This window comes from Zootoca vivipara, chromosome 15 (genome assembly GCF_965207765.1).
Source record: "Zootoca vivipara chromosome 15, rZooViv2.hap1.1, whole genome shotgun sequence".
NCBI lineage: Eukaryota > Metazoa > Chordata > Lepidosauria > Squamata > Lacertidae > Zootoca > Zootoca vivipara.
Window position 1 is genome coordinate 17,760,186 of NC_142598.1, and position 23,032 is coordinate 17,783,217.

The 23,032-nt window shown below is 45.8% G+C and overlaps 1 protein-coding gene across 1 annotated transcript in view; it reads right to left on the bottom strand.

The window, feature by feature from the left end:
* CPLX1 (complexin 1) overlaps positions 1-19,338 on the bottom strand; it is a 155,047-nt gene extending 135,709 nt beyond the window's left edge. Inside the window, exons 1-2 of the mRNA XM_035097459.3 lie at positions 18,936-19,338; positions 16,741-16,855 (exon numbers count right to left, since the gene is read on the bottom strand). Of these exons, the coding sequence (XP_034953350.1) occupies positions 16,741-16,771 (31 nt within the window). The 5' untranslated portion in view covers positions 16,772-16,855; positions 18,936-19,338. The remainder of the gene's footprint in view (positions 1-16,740; positions 16,856-18,935) is intronic.
* Between the last annotated feature and the right edge of the window lie 3,694 nt (positions 19,339-23,032).

The window sequence follows — 23,032 nt, forward strand, 5'->3', positions numbered from 1 at the left end:
ATAAATATGGTATAAACAAAAAAGGGAGAGGAAAATGGTAAAATCAGTTGCAGAATATCATAAGCATGATAGGCATGAACAGGTTGTTTGGTGAAGAAATCAGTTTTAACCTGGACCCAACCTAGGTGCCTCCCTTACTTGTCTAAGAAGGGAGTTCTCTAGTTGGGTCATTTATTCCTTCAAGCCTTTGCTGGACATTGATAAATTAGGGGGAGAGACATAGTCCATTGAGAAAGCATCTGCATTACATGAAGAAGGCCCCAGATTCCACTCCTGGCATCTCCAGGTTAAGCTGCCTGAAACCCTGGAGATCTGCTGCCAGTCACCATTGATCAACCTTTCTCAACCTTGGGTTCCTAGATGTTTGCCCAGGAATCATATCAATGGCCAGTGGTCATAGATGATGGGGGTTGTAGTTCAAGAACATCTGGGGGCCCAGGTTTGGGAAAGGCTGGTATAGACAGTAGTAAGCTGGATCAACCAAAGGTATAAGACAGCTTCCTGTATTCCTATGATACTAGTTGACCATAATAAATTAGAACGTAATAAATTCTAACCCCACTTACATGCAAATAACCACCATTGGATTCAATGGGACTTACTTCTGAGTCCCTATAGTTAGAATTGCACTGTTAGTATGTCTGTTCTGGCCTTATGTTGGTTACTGTTTCACTTATTCTGTATGGAAGTTTTAATGTAACTTTAATGAATTTTTGTGCAGCACCTTGTGTTGTTACAAGAAAGGTGATTTAGAAATAGTTTTAACAACATAAATAAATAGCCATTGAAAAATTATCTCCCTTATCATAAACTGTTTGTCAAAACTTTCTTGAGTTGCTGGTGGCATCATCAGCCTCCAGTCTATCAAGGGTAGCATTATTTACTGCTTTTTTAAAAGAGAGAGAGAGAGAAAGAGAGAAAGAGAGAAAGAGAGAAAGAGAGAAAGAGAGAGAAATTAATTATTAACTTTGAACACCTTAACACATTTCAAACCAGATGCTGAGTGCTTCTCTCATCCTATGGATGCATTGTGTTCTATAAATAACTCCAGGAGTTGACCAAAAGTGGAGAGGTTTAAAAAGCTTGTAAAGGTGGGAAAATCTCGCACAAACATACTCACAAAAGTTAGGCGCATCCTGCTTCAAATAACATTGTTGATATGGAGAGAAAATTCTTTCCATCCATTGTCCCCAAATCATGAGATTTAATACAGTGGTACCTCGGGTTAAGAACTTAATTCGTTCTGGAGGTCCGTTGTTAACCTGAAACTGTTCTTAACCTGAGAGCCAGTGTGGTGTAGTGGTTAAGAGCAGTAGACTCATAATCTGGGGAACCGGGTTCGCGTCTCTGCTCCTCCACATGCAGCTGCTGGGTGACCTTGGGCTAGTCACACTTCTTTGAAGTCTCTCAGCCCCACTCACCTCACAGAGTGTTTGTTGTGGGGGAGGAAGGGAAAGGAGAATGTGAGCCGCTTTGAGACACCTTCGGGTAGTGATAAAGCAGGATATCAAATCCAAACTCCTCCTCCTCCTCTTCTTCTTCTTCTTCTTCTTCTTCTTCTTCTTCTTCTTCTTCTTCTTCTTCTTCTTCCTCCTTCTTCCTCCTTCTTCTTCCTCCTTCTTCCTCCTTCTTCCTCCTTCTTCCTCCTTCTTCCTCCTTCCTCCTTCCTAGCAAGCAGGAGGCATCATCTTTTTTACCCACAAAGCCTCTGAAGACAACACTATATAGTGATGTAGCAGCCTTACAGGAGCTGTGTGTGTAGCGGTGAAATGGTGACCTATTGGAGTGCAGATTAGTAGCTCTGTGGCAGCGACTATCAGCAGAACAGTCTGTCAAAGCAAGAACACACGCAGCAAAGCCATTTCGCCATCCTCAACACTTTTCAAGATAACCTCCCTTCAGAGTTCAAAAAATGAAGGAAAGTTCCTTCCCTTTCTTATATAAAAGAGCTGTACTGATGATTCCAGTTCTTATAGTTCAGCGATGGCAAACCTGTGGCTCTCTAGCACGGACGGTGGTCAAGGATGATGGCAACTGTGGTCTGGTGCTCCTGGTTATCCACACCTATTCTAGCTAAACATTTGCCCTCCTGCTGCCATTTATGAGATAACATGCGTTGTTTTCAGAAGCCTTAAAATGATAAATAATAAAGAAAATGTCAGCATGCTTAATGGGTTTGGCCCAAATGAAATATGAAAGAGACCGTAGCACTACAGCATACGCTTACCCTAGCTTTCTGCGAGCTTAATGCTTCATTTTAAATCTTTTATCAATGGCCGTGTAACATTTCCCCACGTCTGTACAAACTGCATAGATTTCATCAAAACACTTTGGGGTTGCTTAATAAGCCTGTTGTGGAAGTGAATGCCTTTAGCCTAATCCTCACTAAAGAATTTCCAAAGAGGCCAATAAATAAATAAAAGGAGAAGTGAGAATTCGAACAACTGAAGTTTGTTGCGTCTGTTTCCTTCTGCTGGGACCCTTCTATTTATAATGAAGTCACAGTTTAACCAACTAAGTGGACTGTCTCTTGGGAGAGGGAGAATCTAGGACATGCTCTTTTTTAAGGGTAGTAGGAGAGAGGATAGTTTCATTTAGATGTGTCAAATGCAGCTTCTTACACAACTATCTTTACCTCTTCCTTGATTAGCTCTCGAAAGTATATCAAACCCTGGGTTAAAGTTGAGCCTGGTATAAGGGACTTTTCGCACATTATACAGAGGCAATATGACTTCAGTGTACACTCAACAGGGAGCTGCAGTCAATCACAGCTACCTGACAAGTGCACCTATAAGTTCGCACACATAAGCACCCGCATGCTTGCAAACATATACTTGTCACAAGAGGGCTGAAACAAGGCATCCTTTCCCATCCCACTCTGTATTTATCACAAGCAGCTCTGTTTCTGTTCCACTACAGTTGGTCTTCAGCTAAAACATATTCATCTCACTGTCTGCTGTGGACAAATTATGCAACTCCCCATTCCCCATTCATTTCAATGCAAAGGAAACACAATGGAAAAGGCGAGGGGTGTGTGATCAGTTATGTAACATTTGTGGACTGAAAGCAGCAGCAGCAGCAATTAATGCCAATTGTATTTGATAGATGATTTACATTCCTGACATGAGACAAACAAGTGAACATTGACAATTTCTGATCCCATTTCCCTCCTTTCTTTCTTTCTTTCTTTCTTTCATTTTTCTACCACCCTTCATCATAAGATCTCAGGTCAGTTCACAGAATAAAAACAGGGTAAAAAGACAAGGTTTCAAAACTCTCCAGCATCCCTTTACATTTGGAGGTCGACATGCCAGAAGATCCAAAACAGGCTGGGCTGCTTCCAAATGCTACATAAACAAAACAAATATAGTGGCCACAGCACCACCTGCACTGAACAATATTGGACTCACTAGATCTGATTTTTGCTGGCTATCAGAGTTACCCCGAGGCTGGTGATCCACCCAGACCATAGCTGCCAAGTTTTCCCTTTTCTCGCGAGGAAGCCTATTCAGCATAAGGGAAAATCCCTTTAAAAAGGGGATAACTTGGCAGCTATGACCCAGACACTTTTCAGAGCAGTAAAACAAAGAGCAGTTGACAAGCTTGAGAACTCCTTGAACTTGCATTTCACTCCTCATGTCACACCCATAAGCATTTATAATCCATTTCTACATTGCAACCATTTTTTCATGCAGCTTATGATCAATAAACTATGGGTGCCTGGGAAGTGTATGCATTTCTCCCCAATTCTGCTGCCTGGGAAAGAAAATAGCCTTATGAATTGGGGTATGGATGAGGGTTCTTCTTTCAATGGTGGTTGACCTCACTGCAGAGCTTTGATCAAGATGGAAGAAGGTTTTGTCAAGAGCATATAGTGAAGCTATGACAACAGAAGAACTGCACGTCTCTCATTAAGTTGCATCATATCACATCCAGGGCTTCAGAGAGGAAAACACAGAATTACATTCCCTCTCTTTTGTCCATTGGACTCCTGTTCCTCAGCAGAACAGCCTCTCCTTTATTCTCCCAAAAGTGCATTTATATTTTCTCACCCAAACATTCCAATTATTCTGATTTCTGTTCTGATTGCTCACCAATCTTTAGGAAAAAGAAGAAGGAAAGCCTACAAGAAACCCACATTTTTTGTTAGAAAATGAAATCTGTGAATGTGTAGAAAGCACCTAATTATTAGAGAAACAGTATTTTATCTGAAGACATGATAAGGATAAAAAGGGTAGCAAACAGGGTTTTGTTTTGTTTTCACTTCCCTAGAGTGGGAGAGCAGTTTGTGGGATTTTCCACCGCTTGTGCCAGAATAACTTGACTGGCTTTGGATACTAAACACCTTGACTTACAGTAGGGGCAGCATTTGCTGCTCAGCCTTAGGCAGCAAAATGCCTGGAGGCAACATCTGACTTGGGCACAGTCAAACCATGAGCCAAATCCTCCTAAGTCAGGTTGGATCAAATGTGGCTGTTCTATCTAGGACTCCACTACTGGACCAGTAAGGTTGTTGTTTTCTAGGCCAGGGATGTGCCCCATACCCTCAGTGTTGCTCCTGCTTTGGGATGCAGGTGGCGCTGTGGTCTAAACCACTGAGCCTCTTGGGCTTGCCAACCATAAGGTTGGCAGTTCAAATCCCAGTGATGGGGTGAGCTCCCGTTGCTCTGTCCCAGCTCCTGCCAACCTAGCAGTTCGAAAGCACACCAGTGCAAGTAGATAAATAGGTACCACTGCGGTGGGAAGGTAAACAGCATTTCTGTGCACCCTGGTTTCCGACACGGTGTCCTGTTGTGCCAGAAGCAGTTTAGTCATGCTGGCCACATGACCCGGAAAGCTGTCGGTGGACAAACGCCAGCTCCCTGAGCCTGAAAGCGAGATGAGTGCCGCAACCCCATAGTCTCCTTTGACTGGACTTAACCGTCCAGAGGTCCTTTACCTTTTACCTTACAGCTCCTACCATCCCTGAGTAGGCTCAGGGCCAAGACACAAGTTTCCTGGCAACTGGGCCACTGCTGCTTACCAGGAAGGGGAGAGGCAAGGTGGCAGGGAGGCTGGCACAGTGCAAACAGACCAGCAGGTGTTGGTTGGATTGGCTCTGCTGACGCACTTCACTGCACCAACCTCCCTGCTGCCTCCCCGCTCCCCCTCTCCCTCCTACTAAGTGCTGGTTTTAACCAATAAAGCCTTAAATGACTCAGGACCGCCAATACCTCAAGGACAGCCTCTTTCATTATGAACCTACCCGGACCCTAAGATCATCTTCTGAGGCCCTCCTTTGTGTGCCTCCTCCTCGAGAGGTCTGGAGGGTGGCAACTTGAGAATGGGCCTTTTCTGCAGTGGCTCCCTCTCTGTGGAATGCTCTCCCCAGGGAAGCTCGCCCGGCGCCTTCACTATACACTTTTAGGTGCCAAGCAAAAATGTTCCTTTTTAACCTGATTGATATCCTATACCCTTTTAAAATGTGGCTATTGGGGGGGGAGGGGTTATTGGGTTATTGTTCTTATTTTGACGTTATATATTGTGGTCTTTTTGTGAACCGCTCTGAGACCTCCAGGTATAGGGTGACATATAAATTCAATAAATAATAATAAATACTAAGGGACCCAGGTGGCGCTGTGGTTAAACCACTGAGCCTAGGGCTTGCTGATCAGAAGGTCGGCGGTTCGAATCTCTGTGACCGGGTGAGCTCCCGTTGCTCGGTCCCAGCTCCTGCCAACCTAGCAGTTCGAAAGCACGTCAAAATGCAAGTAGATAAATAGGAACCGCTACAGCGGGAAGGTAAATGGCGTTTCCATGTGCTGCTCTGGTTTGCCAGAAGCGGCTTTGTCATGCTGGCCACATGACCTGGAAGCTATACGCCGGCTCCCTCGGCCAATAATGCGAGATGAGCGCGCAACCCCAGAGTCGGTCATGACTGGACCTAATGGTCAGGGGTCCCTTTACCTTTACCTTTACTAAGCAACAGTTACCCACCTATCAGGAATCTAGTATAGCAGCTCTGCCCCAGCCTACATGCCATTTCTACCTCTTGCACATAAAGTGTTTGGTCTACCTAAGTGTTGACAGTTGGAAAATGGGTCACTATTGGTCTAGCAAATGATGACTGCAGTGAACAGCAGTTCTGCTTGGATTGGCCAGCTTGATTGGCCAAACAATTCCATCACAGAACCAAGACCTAGTGGCAGGTAGCTAAAAGGCTATCTATTTATAACTGCTATTAGTGGCAGTCTTTTTGCTCCTGAATTCTTCACCCAGTGCACATAACTCAGTATTACTTTAAAACACACATACACACCCTGTAATGTACACCTTCATTTATTTGCAGCAGCCTCCTGATGCCCTGTTATGGCCTGGAACTATTTTAACAACCTGTCAATAAAGTGTCATGCATGCTTGTCTAATCCTATCATTTTTGAAGCATCTGTGCATAATTTGCATTTCCTTAGTCTCCAGCCAGTTAGTTAGTTTTTTTTTTTAAAAAAAATGCTGATGCTTTGCCTTTTCTCGTGTGTGTGTGTGTGTGTGTGTGTGTGTGTGTGTGTGTGATTTTATTTCTATAGAAATACCTGGACTGTTGCAGCTGGCAAATGAAGGAGGAAAGTATATTAGTTTACACAAACTAGGGAAGAAAAGCAGGACGTATAAGGGGAATGTGAAAAGGGGGGGGCACTCTTTCATGCCATCTGGTTTTTCCCATGTCACACAATGAACCTGAATCCTTCCTTTCTTTTTTTCCACTGCAATAGTACGTGCGCTGAGTAGAAAACAACAGTGCTCACAAACTTTTCAGGTTTTAATATTTCGCTTATGTCTGAATTCATGAGTCACTGCAAGGCATTCAATGAAGTGTACGACAAAATAAAATATGTCACCTGAATAAAACAAAAAGGTCAACACACACATACACACCACAGAACAGAACAGCGAAAGAACAGAAGCTGCAGCCCATCCCTGAATGGGCATTCACACATATCACTAAGTCCCTTCCGGCATAGCAGGAGGGGAGATTGCGGGCACCCACGAGCCCTTCATGCGCTGGGGGGATGGCTGTCATCCCCCCGGCCATTGGCCGTGCCCCGGGCGCGGCGCTCCCCGGCGCATCCAATCTGGACGTCCGGGGGGCATGGCTCACTGACTTAAGTGAGCGTGCGGCCGGGGCTCAATCTCTCGGTTCCGTTTTCCTGCCCACCCTCCCTATAGGCAGGGCTTTCCTTTTGACATTGCTGCGGACCTCGGTTGGTCGCCGTTGAGGGGCCTGGTAGGAATTTTTCCACTTGGCAAACTGGCTCTGGCCGGGTGGTTTTCGCCTACCTCGTAGCAACTCGTCACAACTTTGGTTCTGGCGGTTAGGCATTGGATTATCTCTGACAGGTTACGGTGGGGAGGGGGAAGGTTGCTGCCATCACCTCCCCAAAAAATGCTGAAGGGTACTCCCTTAAGGAGTCCAGGGGCGTGGCCATGTCCGAAGCCGTGGTAGGCGAGGGCCTAAGGCACGCCCCCTGTCGGTGGCCCCAGGGTGAGTTCCTAGCTGATCTGCATCGCAGGGCTCACCCAGCAGTGGTTAACCCTTCACAGACTGCCAGCTCAACGGGCTGGAGTCGGATATAGTTGGTTAGATCCAATGCCTAAGCCAATACCTCTCTACACCCGTAATCAATAAAGTTGTGGCCTTTTTATGCCCATTAACCTTATTCAACATGTCCTGTGTCTTTATTTACTCCTGGAGGGAACGGGGTATCGCCACGCAATGGCTCATACTGCAACAGACCATTGCTAGGAATGGGATCCTGGCTCACACCCTCCTATATTCTCATGCACCTTTCCCTGCCCCATGCATACAGGTTACCTGTAGGCTGAATGTGCACCATTCATATAATAGAATCATAGAATTGTAGAGTTGGAAGGGATTCCGAGGGTCATCTAATCCAACCCCCTGCAATGCAGGAATCAATTTAACAAGCATGGCTTCCCCTAAATAGAATCTCAGAATTGTAGAACTGGAAGGGACCCTGAGGATCATCTAGCCCAACCCCCTGCAGTGCAGGAATAAGCAGCTGTCCCATATGGGGATCGAACCTGCAACCTTGGCATTATCAGCACCATGCTCTAACCCAGCGTTTCTCAACCACTGTTCCACGGCACACTAGTGTGCCGCGAGACGCTGGCTGGTGTGCCGCGACGTGCGGCGACGAGAAGGGCGATTTACATTGTCACGTGCCTGGCGGCCGCCAATGACTAACACTAACCTGCCGGAAAGCAATATTTCTCTTCTCTTTCCCAAAGCTCAGTGCAAACGAGCCTGGCGGCCGCCAATGCACAACACTATCACGCCGGAAAGCAATATTTGGCAAGTGTTTCTTACAGTCATAATTATAATATAGGGCGGCACAGAGTTAAATTTTTTAACTTTTTTAATGGTGGTGTGCCTCGTGATTTTTTTCACGGAACAAGTGTGCCGTGGCCCAAAAAAGGTTGAGAAACACTGCTCTAACCAACTGAACTATAGGTGTCCTGATAATATTATAGATGTTCCTAATATTATCATTGTAGTTCATTAAGGGTGCTGGGAATTGCAGCTTCGTGGGGATAAACCACAGGTCTCATGATTCTTTGAGGGGAGAACTGGTGTGCTTTAAATGCATGGTGAGCAAGATTCTGTTGAGCCCTTTGCTGATTGCGTTATATGTGACCAGCTGCTTGCACCTATAGAATAAACAGCGTAACCAGCAGCAGTAAGGACACTTTAAAAATCATCTGCCAAAGTATTTTAAACTTCCACAGCTGAAACATTTAGTGCTTTTACATGTGAACCAGGGAGCTGCCTTAAACCAGTCTAACCCTTGATCTGTCCAACTCAATATTGTCTGCTGGACACCACCTGGCAGCAGCTCTCAAGGCAATGGAGACATTGCCTAGGCCAGCGGTAGGCAACCTAAGGCCCATGGGCCGAATGCGGCCCAATTGCCTTCTCAATCCGGCCCATGGATGGTCCAGGAATCAGTGTGTTTTTACATGAGTAAGAATGTGTCCTTTTATTTAAAATGCATCTCTGGGTTATTTGTGGGGCATAGAAATTCATTCATCCCCCCCCCATATAGTCCGGCCCACCACATGGTCTGAGGGACAGTGGACCAGCCCACAGCTGAAAAAGGTTGCTGACCCCTAGCCTAGCCCTACCTAGAGATGCCAGGGATTGAACCTGGGACCTTGAACATTCAAGAGCAGCTTTCGCCAAATCTGGGATGTTTTGGACTACAACTCTCATCATCCTTACCAATTGGCTACACTGGCAGTGGCTGGTGGGAATTGTAGTCCAGAACATCTGGATGGCACCAAGTTGGGGGAGCTTGCTCTAAGCCAAGGTGAGAGCTGCAGTGGGATTTGTTTTCATTTCAGCCATAAGGCTTTTCATCCTTTTGCCATCCCTCTGTATCACTCATTCTCCAAGCTGAGATCCTCCCTCTTTTTACTACTGAAGAATCCCAATTAAAAAATAGCTCGAGAAAGAGGAGTGTCTCCTGCTCTTAATCCTGCATGGTTTCTATGAGGACTTCAGGACTCACTTTCGGAGACAAGGCAGGCTCTAGAGTGGTTTAGCATGCCACCTAGCAGGGATTTTAAGAACTGAAATTTGCTCAGAAAGAGCTGGTGTGAACGAGAACACTAGTGTGAAAGTGCTCAAGCAACAAAAGCATGAAAGTTTGGAGACAGCCAAAAGAGATTGATGGGTGCATGTCATTATTTTAAAAGATGTCCAAATATAAGAATGCTTTATGATAGCAACGTGATAAGCTGTGCACCCTCAACACCTCACTTGGCTAGATCTCCAAGTCATGTACTGTTGCCAGGCAGTTTTTCTTTCTTTGTAAAACTACAGCATTGCGGAACCACTAATAGAAAAAAAGCATCAAGATGATACATGAAGAGAGCTTCTAGCAAATTTTGGGACAGGATGCTCTCCCAGGGATGGGGAGTCTGCGGTCTTCCAGATGATGTTGGACTATAGTTCTCATCACCCCTGACCATTGCTCATGCTGGCTGAGACTAATGAGCGATGGGGATCCAAAATCCAGAATGCCACAGGATCCTGCCCCCTGCTCTGCAGGCAAGATCACTACCCTGCTTCAAGTCTTAATGATCTTGGATAATTCTGTTCAGGATTCAGTACTTCTACTATCTAAATATCTACCAAAAGCAGAAGAATGTAGCAATATTACCTAATTTCATGATCTAATACAGTCATACCTCTGGTTACATTCGCTGCAGGTTGCGTACACCACGGGATATGAACGCGCCAAACCTGGAAGTCCCGGAACAGGATACTTCCGGGTTCGGCGATTCGCACATGCACAGAAGCGCCGAATCGCACCACAAGCATGCACAGATTTAGCACTTCAGGTTGCGAATGGGGCTCTGGAACGGATCCAGTTCGCATCCAGAGGTACCACTGTACAGGCTTCCTCAACCTCGGCCCTCCAGATGTTTTTGGCCTACAACTCCCATGATCCCTAGCGAGCAGGACCAGTGGTCAAGGATGATGGGAACTGTAGTCTCAAAACATCTGGACGGCCAAGGTTGAGGAAGCCTGATCTAATACCATCTGGTTATGCAAATCCATCTGTGTCCACTTGTCTGCATATGCATGAATGCAAGTAAAAATGGACATACTATCCCTAGTCAGATGCCTCCATGAGCCATCCTGGCAGGTGGGCAGGGCTGCCAACCTGTCAGTCACCTGACATCATACAAAATCAAGTGATTCAAAGTCTAATCCATTGGAGGAGGTTAAAGGCCTATCTGCAATCTTAGTGATACAGTTCCATTTAATCTAAGTGCTTAGATCAGGGGAAATAGGTCTCTGCCCCAGATACCATATGGCATCAGGTGACTAAATGGTGGATGTGGTTTGCCCAAAGTGGTCTGGTGGACCAAATTTGGAGGCTAGTGGACCTAATTAGGCCTGCAGGCCAGAAGCTCCCTACTTCTGCCTAATGTCTCCCTAGACAGGCAAACCTCAGATATATTGTGAGTCCAGTTCCAGACCACCACAATAAAGCAAATATCACAATAAAGTGAATAACATTTTTTCCCCTGGCTGTAGGGGCAGGAGGGGGAAAACCCAGCTCCAGCCATAGTCAGAACTCCACTCCTGTGGCTGAAAGAGGGGCAACAGTGGTGGTGGGCTTCCTTCCCCTGGAAGTGGCTCTGCTGCCTGCGGCTGCACCCACATCCATGTAAGGAGCAATATCTGTGAGGCCCAATAAAGCCAAGTGTGATAAAACAAGGGATCTCTGTACATTGCTGGCTCCATGGCGATACACTGCATCATAGCAGCTGCAGGAGGCAGATTTAGGCTGTGAGTCTACCTTCACTTACCATTAAACTCAGTGGGATTTACTTCTGAGTAGGCCTAGTGAAATAAATGGACCTACATTAACCATGTTCATTAACTTCAATGGATCTGTTCTGAGTAAAGTTTAGTTGAATGCCATTCTCCATTAATTAATTTATTGCTAATATGGTTGTAGCCCATGGGATGGGAACACCAACTGGATTTCCCACCTCAGGCAGCACCAAAATATGTTGAACCAGCCCTGCTCCTATATTTTTCTATCAATTTATAGTCACTCTCTTCTCCCAAGACAACTTTACGGCCTCTGCCAGCTAACAGATCAGATCGTATTGTTTGTTTCATTTGCTTTCTTAACCTTGCCTCACTCTGAATTCCAATGTCTGCCTTGATGCCGGCTGCACGTTTGACATTGTTTCAAGGTCAATATTGCTGCAAATAAGCTCCAGAATTTCAACCACACTACAAATTCTCAATAAGCAGTTCATAAGCAGATTCCTAGGTAATGACAAAGAAGCATATCTCATTTGAAAGCAAAGGCCTGGGTAGATTTAATTTGTTTTGTTTCATATCAATGTGTTTACACAATGTTGGAGTCCAGCTAGTTTGAAATTAGCTAGTTTAAAATTGCCAAACAAATCAATTGAGTCTGAACCTGCTATTATAACCTCGGTCTGCTCCAAAGTGGGGAAATACAGTTGTATTTTCAGTGCAGTTCCAACCTGCCTTGTGAGCATCGCTTCTGTGCTTCTTATTGATTTCCTGACTCATTTGCCTCTTTTCAAAATGTTGGCAGACTAAATTTGTACAAAACATATTCAGAGGTGCTTTCCCCCCCCTTTAATACTACAAGCCACCACATGTCTCGCTTTAGTGAGACCAAAGCTCACAAACTGTTCTCCCAAGTTCTCGTCTCTGATGTAATACCCAAGAGGGATATATGAGTAAGTTTATGTTAGAAAGCAGCAATTAAATTGCTGATTGGTTAGGCTGGTGTGTTGTTGTTTTTTCTGAAAAGATCCACTCTCTTCAAGAACAACGGAACTGTAGGTCTAATTAAAAACCCGTAAATAGCATCACCAAAGCCAGTGGGATTTATTGCATATCCTGAACTGTAGTCATGTGCTCACCTATCTTAATGAAGCACAAAATGACAGTGTTCGGGCTTGAGTCCTGCATATACACCTACTGGCGTGTTTATGTATAGGTAGAGCTATACATCCTCCCTCCCAGCAGGTGCCAATCAGGAGGGAAGGCCCACGTAATCAGCCATCCACTCATCTGGCAGGAAGAGTTATACACAATGGCAGCATGGCCAGTGTCAGAGTCCTTGCTGTTACACACACCAATAAGAATCAGTGTCAGGGGCCAGCAACTACCCTCAGGAGGGCCCAATTGAAGTCACTGAGATGTGATCTCCATGTTGCAGCCAAATGTGCTTACCCGCCTTAGCTCTGTCCAACCTGCCTTGCCTCGACTGTGTCAGAACTGGAAATGAGGAGCTCATGAGAATACACATGCACTATCACATCCAGGTGAAGAAGAATTCTGATCAGCCGATTAGCGAGGAGAACAGGTCTCCTGGGATTGGCTGCACTTCTGAAATGGAGATTTGGTGGTGCAGAGAACTCTTGAAGGAAGCCCACCTTGGAGTCACCACCTATCAGCTGATAGTTGGTAACTTCAAGCTCATGGAATCGGCAGTGCTACCAAGTTCTCCCTGGGCTGCAGAAAGCAGGCTAGGAGTCACCACTTATCAGCTGATTGTCAGTGACGTCATCACACCCTACTTGGCTTCCATTTGTACTTTTTGAGTGTGACTTGACATGCTACAAAGGAAGAATGGTTCATTGGGTATCATAGTGTAACTAGATAATGTTTGCCAGGTGGGTGGAGCCCATGCCACCTTTCATAATGGCCATCACGGTCACATTGGATGATCTAGGTCAAGTCACTGTTAGTTAGCATCAGTTCCCCAACTGTAATGTAGGAATAATGATGCCCTACTTCACACAGGAGGGACCCAGGTGGCGCTGTGGTTAAACCACTGGGCCTAGGGCTTGCTGATCAGAAGGTCAGCGGTTCGAATCCCTGTGACGGGGTGAGCTCCCGTTGCTTGGTCCCAGCTCCTGCCAACCTAGCAGTTCGAAAGCACGTCAAAATGCAAGTAGATAAATAGGAACCGCTACAGCGGGAAGGTAAACGGCGTTTCCATGTGCTGCTCTGGTTTGCCAGAAGCGGCTTTGTCATGCTGGCCACATGACCGGAAGCTATACGCCGGCTCCCTCGGCCAATAATGCGAGATGAGCGCCGCAACCCCAGAGTCGGTCACAACTGGACCTAATGGTCAGGGGTCCCTTTACCTTTACCTTTTTACTTCACACAGGAGTCCAACCATTGTTATTCTTGCCTCTCTCTTCCTCTCTGCTGATTCCATCCCAATGTTTTAAAGATGGATGCAAAATGGCTATAGGCATAATCCAGGCGTGGGGAAGCTTTGGCTCTCCAGACGTCACTGAATTACAACTCCCACCATCCCTGGCCATTAGCCATGCTTGCTGGGATTGATGGGAGTTGTAGTTTAGCAACATCTGGAAAGCAAAATGTTCCCTTCACCTGGCATCATGCTTTTCTGCAAGACATATTAGTAGACCCCTGCAGGAAAAAGCACAGGGATTCTACTTTGTTTTAAAATGGTTTTAACATTGTATTTTAAAATTGCTGTGGCCCAGCCTGGGAATGTATGGTGAAGGGCAAGTAATTAATCAGATCAAATTTATTATTGTTGTAATAAGCCAAATAGATATATAGTGTCCCACTTCCTTTCCTCCCTGCTGATCCTCAAGGTGTGAGTAATTCCAAATCAGGATACCAAGAATGAGATTCACAAGTGGTTGACATGTAACTCCTAGAACCCACCATGCTATAGTTCTACTTGTTCCCCAAACTGCATCATACAGTAGGTATAATGTTCCCAAGGGGGGGGGAGGGGAGAGATGTGGCCCAATTGGATCTTTTGACAATCCTTTTCCCATGGCCACAGCTAAGCCCACAAAGGGATGGAACATGCTATACATTTCCAGTGACAAGGTTTCTTAATAGAAATGGACTTTAACAGAATTTACAAGCCCAGCCATGTGCAGCACTGCAGCCAAAAATCCAAAAGTTTTTTTTAAAAAAATAAAAAGTCACAATCTAAATACAAACACTTTCCTTCTCTCTCTCTCTCTCTCTCTCTCTCTCTCTCTCTCATATCAAACCACTTGTTTAAATCACTTGCAAATGAGAAAAACTATTTCCTTGTACATAAAAAAAGAATTAAATTGAATATAAATGTGCCTGATGAAGTAAATAGCTTCATAATGTGTTTATATTGCAAATTGCATCCACACAGCATAACAAACAACAATCCTATCGCAAACAGGATAATATGTATGCGGAAGAAAACCTTGCATGACTTGCAAAATCACCAGGAGTCTATCAATGACCTTCAAAGCACGCCTTAATAGGACTTGAAATGACAGCCAATGGAAAAGCCTTTTGAAATGCGCCCCGTAATGGCACAGAAGGAAAAAAAGCCCTCCATAAGGGCACTTGAATAGCCAAGTCATACAGCAGCATCTTCATTTGTACTTTTTCTTGTAAATCATTTGTACCATGTCCACTTGATTCTAATGGAGCATCCATTACAAGATCAGACACCAGCCAAAGCAGACCACAGTAGGACTCTTTAATGATTGACACTGGCTTTCTTATTGCAGCATTCTCCATTTCACTTTCTTCACACCAGTCATCCAAGTGCCATCTGATACTTCTATACCACAACTGCACATCAGCTTGAGGTTGAAACTAGTGTGACTGATAGGGCTCCCCCCCCCCAGCAACTTGGGTGCTTTGTGGGTGTTTTTTTAATTCTTTATTAGCAATACGTGTAGCCCACCCTTTTTATGGGCAGATACCAGGTTAGGGTACAGCACACCAAATAAGCTCATATAATATACATATATAATACATAATTTAAAAAATCCTTTAAAAGAATAAAAATAACCCCTCCTCAAGCCATAGAAGCAGCTAAAAGCACAGAGCAGGCTAAATCAAGACTAAATTAAAACACCCAGAGTGTCCGGGCAAACACAAAGGTCTTAACCTGGTGCTGAAATGATATCAATGAAGGCATCAGTCATATAAAGCTAAGGAATTCCAAAAAAATAAGGTGCCATTAGAGAGAAGGCTCCAGTGATGGCTGGTGAGAATTGGAACAGGGAGGGCAGAAAGCAGGAAGACCAACAATAATTGGAGACAGAGCCAAGGAGCAGCAGAGCCAACTCATTATAGCTTTATTGCCATCCTCCGTCCTATTGAGTTCTACAAGGGCAGCACTAAGGCTAAGGTGGAGGAAGCTGAAAGCCGGAGCCACTCCCTGGACTAATGGAGGTTGGTGGGGCAGCTCCCCATTCACCCAAATGGACCAGCCACCACATAACACATCTCACCCAGAGAAAAGCCTTCTCTGCAGATCACACTAATTGTGCTGAGAATTACATAGCAGAAATCCATCACAGAATTACAGTCCTCAAAATCCCTTGACTGAGAGCCAATGGCAGATGAACTGATTTAAAACACCATTTCTAATGCAGGTGTGCTGCTAGTCTATTAAGCAGGCTTCCTCAACCTCAGCCCTCCAGATGTTTTTGGCCTACAACTCCCATGATCCCTAGCTAGCAGGACCAGTGGTCAGGGATGATGGGAATTGTAGTCTCAAAACATCTGGAGGGCTGAGGTTGAGGAAGCCTGCTATTAAGAATATATTATCTCTCTCCCTCCGCCATAAAGCATATGGCTAGTTTCCAGTTATTTTGGTTTGGATCATTCTTCTCTTCATAGTTCCTGAAAGAATGCTGTCAAAGCGGTTTGTTTGTTTTTTAGTAGGGGCAATAAATAATGAACAGTATCTGAGCATTTAGAAAAGGAGCCTGGAAGTTCAGGAACCAGCCATAGGCTTGAGGCAACTTTCAGTGCTGCCCCCTACTGGCACAGTGATTCAGCAAATAGTAAAACCTCAATAATAAGTTGCAAGTTTCACAGTTTGGATACCTTATATAATATATTGGGAGGAGGAATAAAAGGTAAATGTGCAAAGAGAAGCATTCTTTATGTAAGCTGTGCAGTTTGGTGATCTGCACTGGGCTTCCTCAAATTCCCTTATTCAGTATGAGTATCAATTTGAATTTTTCACTGGTTGTTGTCAAGGCAGAGGGAAAGTGTGTAAATCCATGTTTACAAAATAGCAGCAGTCACACCAATTGCCCTTTCATTACAAATTACAGAGAGGTGACTAAGATTCCTTCCCGTTAAGCAGTCACAAAATAGCACCATTTTCCTCTTACCTCCTAAGGCTTGCTTCATTACAAATTCCATGGTGATGGCTTTAGATTCCTTCCCACCAGAGCAGTTCTCACATGCAATTCAGATGGAGACAAGTTCTTGAGTTGCAGCCTGCAGCTGAATTCACAAAGCAAAAGATTAGCATTAGGGCTGCTGCATTTTGTATTCTGGGCCCCAGCTCTATGTCTTACTGCATTAGATCTACATGTCCTTTTGAAAGTCTGCTAGGTTGAACTCCCTCCCTTCCGCTCCACACACATGGTCATTTATCACACTGGAGCCAAAGTTACTTGATCATGTTGTGAGCAACTAGGGAGCATTGTATATTCCTTAACATTCTATAGTATGATCTTTAGGGAGTCAGAGAACATGGGCAATCTACTGCTGATACATTGCCATGGGATAGCACTGAATTAATGGGGAACTATTCCCAGAGTTGTATACTATTCACTCAGAATGTTTTGGTAGAAAATCAAGCACACAAGAGCTATTTAAGAAAAGAAAAGAAAAAACCTACCCGAGCATTCAATTGCTATGTAAATAGATCTGCACACAGAGCTGTTTAATTGAATTTGCCAGGCACCCATTTAGTTTTTATACTGGGTCATTAGAAAGGAATATTCAATTCACTGCAAAAGCTATTGAGTTTAGTTGACATTTTCTAATGAGTAAAGAGTCCAACATTTTCAGCTTGGTAGTCCTTTGTGATTTTTGAGAGATGGTGCTTTAAAGGAGGGCAAGTTCTAGCTATTAAGAGCAGACGTTTGGCTGGGGGGCATTTGAAGGTTGAAGTGCTTGTGCTCCTTGAATTCTCAGCAGCAGGCTTCTCTGTCAGAATCTCCTAATGGCCAACCGCATGTCTGCATCACTGACCAGAAGAGCTACTCCAGTCAAATTGAGTTAAATATCAGACACATTATGAGAAAGATTTAATGCAAATTGGCTACTGAAATGGCATCAAGATCTTGTAAGCTAGGAGACCCTAAAGTAGACTAGATGTATCTCCCTTTAAAAGCAATGTCAATTTCACTAAAAGTTATTAGGAAGTTTTCTTGGGATTCAGCACAATAATTTAGAATTGTAGCATAGAATTTCAGGTTGCGGCAACTAAGTTAAAGCTGTGAAGTAGCAAGTAAGACATCCCCACTCCCCAGGGGTAGGTGTTTTCACAAGCAAAATGCTATACCTTATTTGACATGTTCATGTCCTGCTGCTTAACAGAACTTGAACTCCAGAAGTGAATTGGATTATTAGAAAGGGAAGATCACAGGTAAGACTTATTAACCAATGATGCTCCTTTCTAAAAAGCTCTGCAGAGAGAACCAAATGCACCACAAATCCTTCCAAAAATGCTCCCTCTCAGTTAAATAACACACCCTTCTTTCTTTTCTCATTTTAAATAATGATATTGAAGACATTTAGGCAGACCTATTTTTCTTTAGAGAAAAGGGAATGCAAACTAGAGATAACTTATTAAACAGAACACAGCGCTGCATCATTTGAGCATTTTCCCTCTTCAAACTTCTACAGGCAAAGAAATATTGTGACCTCAGACTTCTGCTTTGGGGGGGGGGGTCAATGCATGCACCAAAGGAACGAGAGACATGCTTGAAATTCCAATGAGGTTGCAATGAGACTACACACCAAATTTGGGGAAAGGGGGGGTACTTTTCCAGGTATTGTGTTTTGCACCAAGGCTCCAAGTACCAATATTATATAAACGGACCCATCCACGAGCTAATAAAACTCTCAACCAGTGAACTTGCAAAAGCAGCTGGCTGCAACCCCCTCCATGCCCTGATTTGGGAGGCTTCGCCAAGCAGTACGTGTATCGAAGCTTGTCCCATAGATCCATCCTTAGCATTTCCCCTCCTCTTCTACACAGCCAACTACCAATCTCGGCAACCACAAAGTATAGCGGGGTTTTCAGCACCTAGGACAGCTTACCCGCCGCACAGCGAGAGAGGAAAAACCGAGCAATTCCTTATCCGTGGGGGAGCTCGCAGCAGCAGCAAGCAGCAGCAGGGCGTTTGAGCAAAAGAGGGGGGGAAAGAGCGTGTTCAGCACCAAGGACACTTCCCTGCGACCGGGCGGTGCCTACTATCGTATTAAGGACACATTGCTGAGCACCGAAGCTTCAGCACCACGGACAGCTCCGGCCTTTCGAAAACGGGCGGAAAGGACTAGCGAGAAATACCTTCTTTGCAGCGCCTGGGTTCCTGACGTTCTCTCTCCCCTCCTTGAGACACGGAGACAAGGTCCTTTCCCAGCTTTCCTAGCAGATCAGCCTCCCCTTCCTAGCCGGGTCCATGTGTTCCTCGGGAGTTAAAAGGCGTCGCTTGAAGGGCATAGACAGGAGGAGGCGCGAGAAGTTATCTTCCTTTGAACAGGGTCCTGGCACGATGAGGCAGCAACGGAGGAAGGACAAGCCGCGAGCTCCTTACTTTCTCTACTCCCTCTTTTTATCACGGGATTTCCGGACCATCCCACTGACACTATTCCCTCCTTACACTACGCTGCCTCCTTCCTCCTCCCTCTTCCTCCTCCCGCCACCGAGGCTGCTGGATCGGCATTTCTTGCCTGGCTCTCGCTTTCCCCCCTCCCCCAACTCCCCAGCATCCCACGGTAAGGGTTGCAAGAGGCGAGCAGCTGCTCCTGCCGCAGGAGGTTGCTGCCGGCACACCTGCAGTTATGGGGAGGGGGCAGGGAGGGGATTGACTGCAGATTGCCGGGGTGTGGGCACCTAATCGAACGGGGAACCCAACGAAACAACAACACCCGCTTGTAGTTTTGACAGGATGGAGGGGGAGGGGAGTTCGGAAGCGTTTGCGTTTGTTCAACGGAGCAAGCTGTTATATTTGTAATAAGGCGTGAGAGCATCAGAAACAGTCGTGGAGGTGGGGATTTAGCAGGGTGGGTGGGAAGCGAAGTCAGCAGTTTCTCTGCAAAGCCTCTCGCGCGGAAGCGATACTCTCATGCCTCACACCCGTGATCACGCTCATTGTTATTCTCGGGAATCTAGGACTCTAGAGAGAGAGAGAGAGAAAGGCTTGAGGCTCAGGGACAAATATCAGGGCGACGGCTGTTGGGATGACATCGCAAGCCTGAGAGAGTAGGGAGATGGCCTCCTAATACATTCGAGACAGAGGGATCTCTCTCTTCCCCGCAAGCCCTTGGTAAATTGTGTTGATTTCGAAGAGTATTCTGCCCTCCCTTCTCTCCGCCCGCCTCCCTTGCAAAGGGGCGTCTGAAGGTTAACAGAGCAGTATGGCTAGGGAATGTCAAGCTTTCAAGATGCTGTCCCTAGCGGGGCGTGTCAGAAGCGAAAGTAAACCAGGACATAGAATGGCACCGCCTGCCTGGCGCTCCCCAGGCTTCCACCGAGGAAACGGCAGATTGAACAGGAGGCGGTGTGTGTGTGCTTGTGTGCTTGTGAGGTGACTTTAGGAGAAGGAAGCCAGGGGGAACCCTTCCGTCCTTCGATCCCCCCCACCCAGCAGCAGCCTCGCCCTCCCCCCTCCCCACCCCGCCTCAATTAAAAATGCTGCAATAGTGCTACATCCTCCTCCTGACTCTTGCTGCAGACCCGGTCAGCTGATGTAGCCTCCGAAGGCTCCTAAGGTACCTCTGTGCTGGCGTGACGGGAAGGAAACGACCCGAACAGGCTGCAACAAAGACAGCGGGGAAGCGGGTGGAGGGAAGGGCAAGCCAGGCAGAATGACGGGGGAGCGATCCAATTAAAGAAAAACAATTAAAAAGAAGGCGGGTGGGGAGCCCTCGTGAGGAGGCGAAGAGAGGAAGCGGGTCATTAGAACGCGCTGCTTACGCTTCCAGTTGGATTCAAGGTCAAAGGAGCGAAAGCCCATTCTGGCACATGTGAAAACGTGAGTGGGTTGACCCGAGTAAGAAGGTGAGGGCACTGGGGATGCTGAATCCTATACTTTTGAATCCATTTAGGTCCTAATCAGAGCAGACCGGTTTTAAAGCAATAAATTGGCCATGGCTAATTGAAGCCGGTGATTTCTATGGTTTACTCTTGGTTGGCTATCACCCACGCAGCTTGTCTGTAGGCATCTTTGTAAATTGGCCCCATGGTTTTCCATGGCACTTACTCCCATGTAAGCATGCATGGGTTTTGAAAACAAATTTCCTTTATTCTGATGTAACGGTTGACACTTCGGGCCAGACCGGATTGCAGACCTCCGTCTCACTCTCGCTGGACTGATTCGCAGGGTGTCCCCGCCCCATTGTTTTGCTGACTGCAGCATCAAAGGATGACTTGTGCATATGAAGCATTGGCCGTTGCAGATCTAACATCAAAGGCGCAAATAGTTCCACAGCATTTCAAATCCAATGCATGACAATGCAGTCCTCTCACCTCTGCGGCTGCCATTTATCAAGGGTAAAGTAGCCACGGGTGAGTTTTACTCATTGCAGACCCACTGAACATAACTAAGTTTGGGCCATTAATTTTAGTCTTTCTAAAACTTCACTGAACACAACCCCAATATGTGAACCAGGCACCTGCTATTTTGATTTCGTTTCAGTATTTATATCCTGTCCCTTCGATCAGCAAGGACCCCCTCACCAAACTATCAAAGCAATAAAGCCCCCCTTCAATAAAATAATAGAGAAACACCAAAAGCTGCATATAGCAAGCAGCAGTTAACATCAACCTAGCCCAGACTTTCCCAACATGATTCTCACCATATCATTTGAACTATATTGACCTCATCATCCTTGACTACTGGTCGTGCTGTCTGGGGCTAATGGGAGTTAGAGTTCACAGCATTTGGAAGATGTCAAATTGAAGAAGGCTACTCTGGGCCAAAGGTCCACCTAAAAATCCAAGTCTTTAATGCCCATCCAAAGGTTAGCAGAGATTAGCCCAGGCACACCTGCACAAGAACATTTCAAAGTCATACTGCTATGACCGATGGTGCAATTTTTCACACTCATGGACATTTGTTATCCCTGGAAGTGTAGTCTGCTGCAGCAAACTGGCACCGTAAGATGAGGAAATAGATAGACCACAGACCAAAACTATGGAATTCACTCCCACAGGAGCCAGCAATGGTTACCAATTTTAAAAGGAGGATTAGAGAAATTCAGAGTGGCCAGTAGTCACAGTGTCTATGCTCTGCCTCCATAGCCAGAGAGGTTTGCGAGCCCACACGCTAAAACTTTGTCCCTGGAGCCCACCACCCAGAAATGAGACATGAGCTTCGGCCTTTTTCCGGCCCTTGCCCCACCCACAGCTGGCAGCCCATTGGTCTGCTGAGTTGTGGGCAGGGCAACGGCCACCCTGTAGCAAGGTGGGTGACACCTGGCCAGGTCCCGCACGGGGTCACAAAACCCGCCCACCTCTTGGAGGGGGTGAGCGGACAGTGCTTCTGAGTATCAGGTGCTAGAAACCACAGGTTTGGGGAGTGCTCTTGCACTGAGGTCTTTCTTGTGGATTTCTCATAGGCATCTGGTTGGCCACTGGGAGAAAAGAGTGCTGGACTAGATGCACTATTGATCCAGCAAGCTCTTCTTATCTTCTTATGAGGACATCTAATAATGCAGTTCTCAGAAATGAGTCCAACTGAGGTCAATGGGGCCAACTCCCAGGTAAATGTGAAAAGGATTGCTGCCTCAGTCACCCTAGCAGAGAAATCTTGTGTCAGGGAACGTGCTGAGGAGGGCTGCACTGAGGAGGAATGGTGGGAGCCACCACCTCCCCCTGCTCCTGCTCCCGAATCTTCCCAAGAGCAGGAGGGCAGTATAGATTTGGAACAGTGGTTTGCAGGGGTGCATAGTTCAGAAGGCAGGAGCTGGGAAATACTGGATGGGGAACAGCTAGGAGAAGAAACACTGGAAGAGAGAGGGTTAACAGATTCACAGTCTCTGGACAGCATTCACCCCCTTCTTCAAAGACATGGAGAGCTCAGAAAGTGTTTAAACAGAAAACGAAGAGGGTACAAACTCAGATTACAAAACATAGGAGTGTTGTAGATTAATAGGGACGGAGGGGGGTGACCCTTAATTGAGAGCACCGCCATTTCTTGGAGACGTGTTCTTTGTTCTCTCACTGTGATTATTAAAGATTCTAACTGGTAAGACATTCCTTTCATTTGATCTTTGGTTTACTGCCATGGGAGAGGAAGCTGATTCCCTGAAGCCTGATATCTTAGCACCCTTGACAAACTACACTTCCCAGAATTCTTTGGTTGAAGCCATGACAGTATAAAGCCGAACTATGTGATGTAGATAAGAACATAGGAAGAGTCTTGCAGGATCAGACCAAAGGCC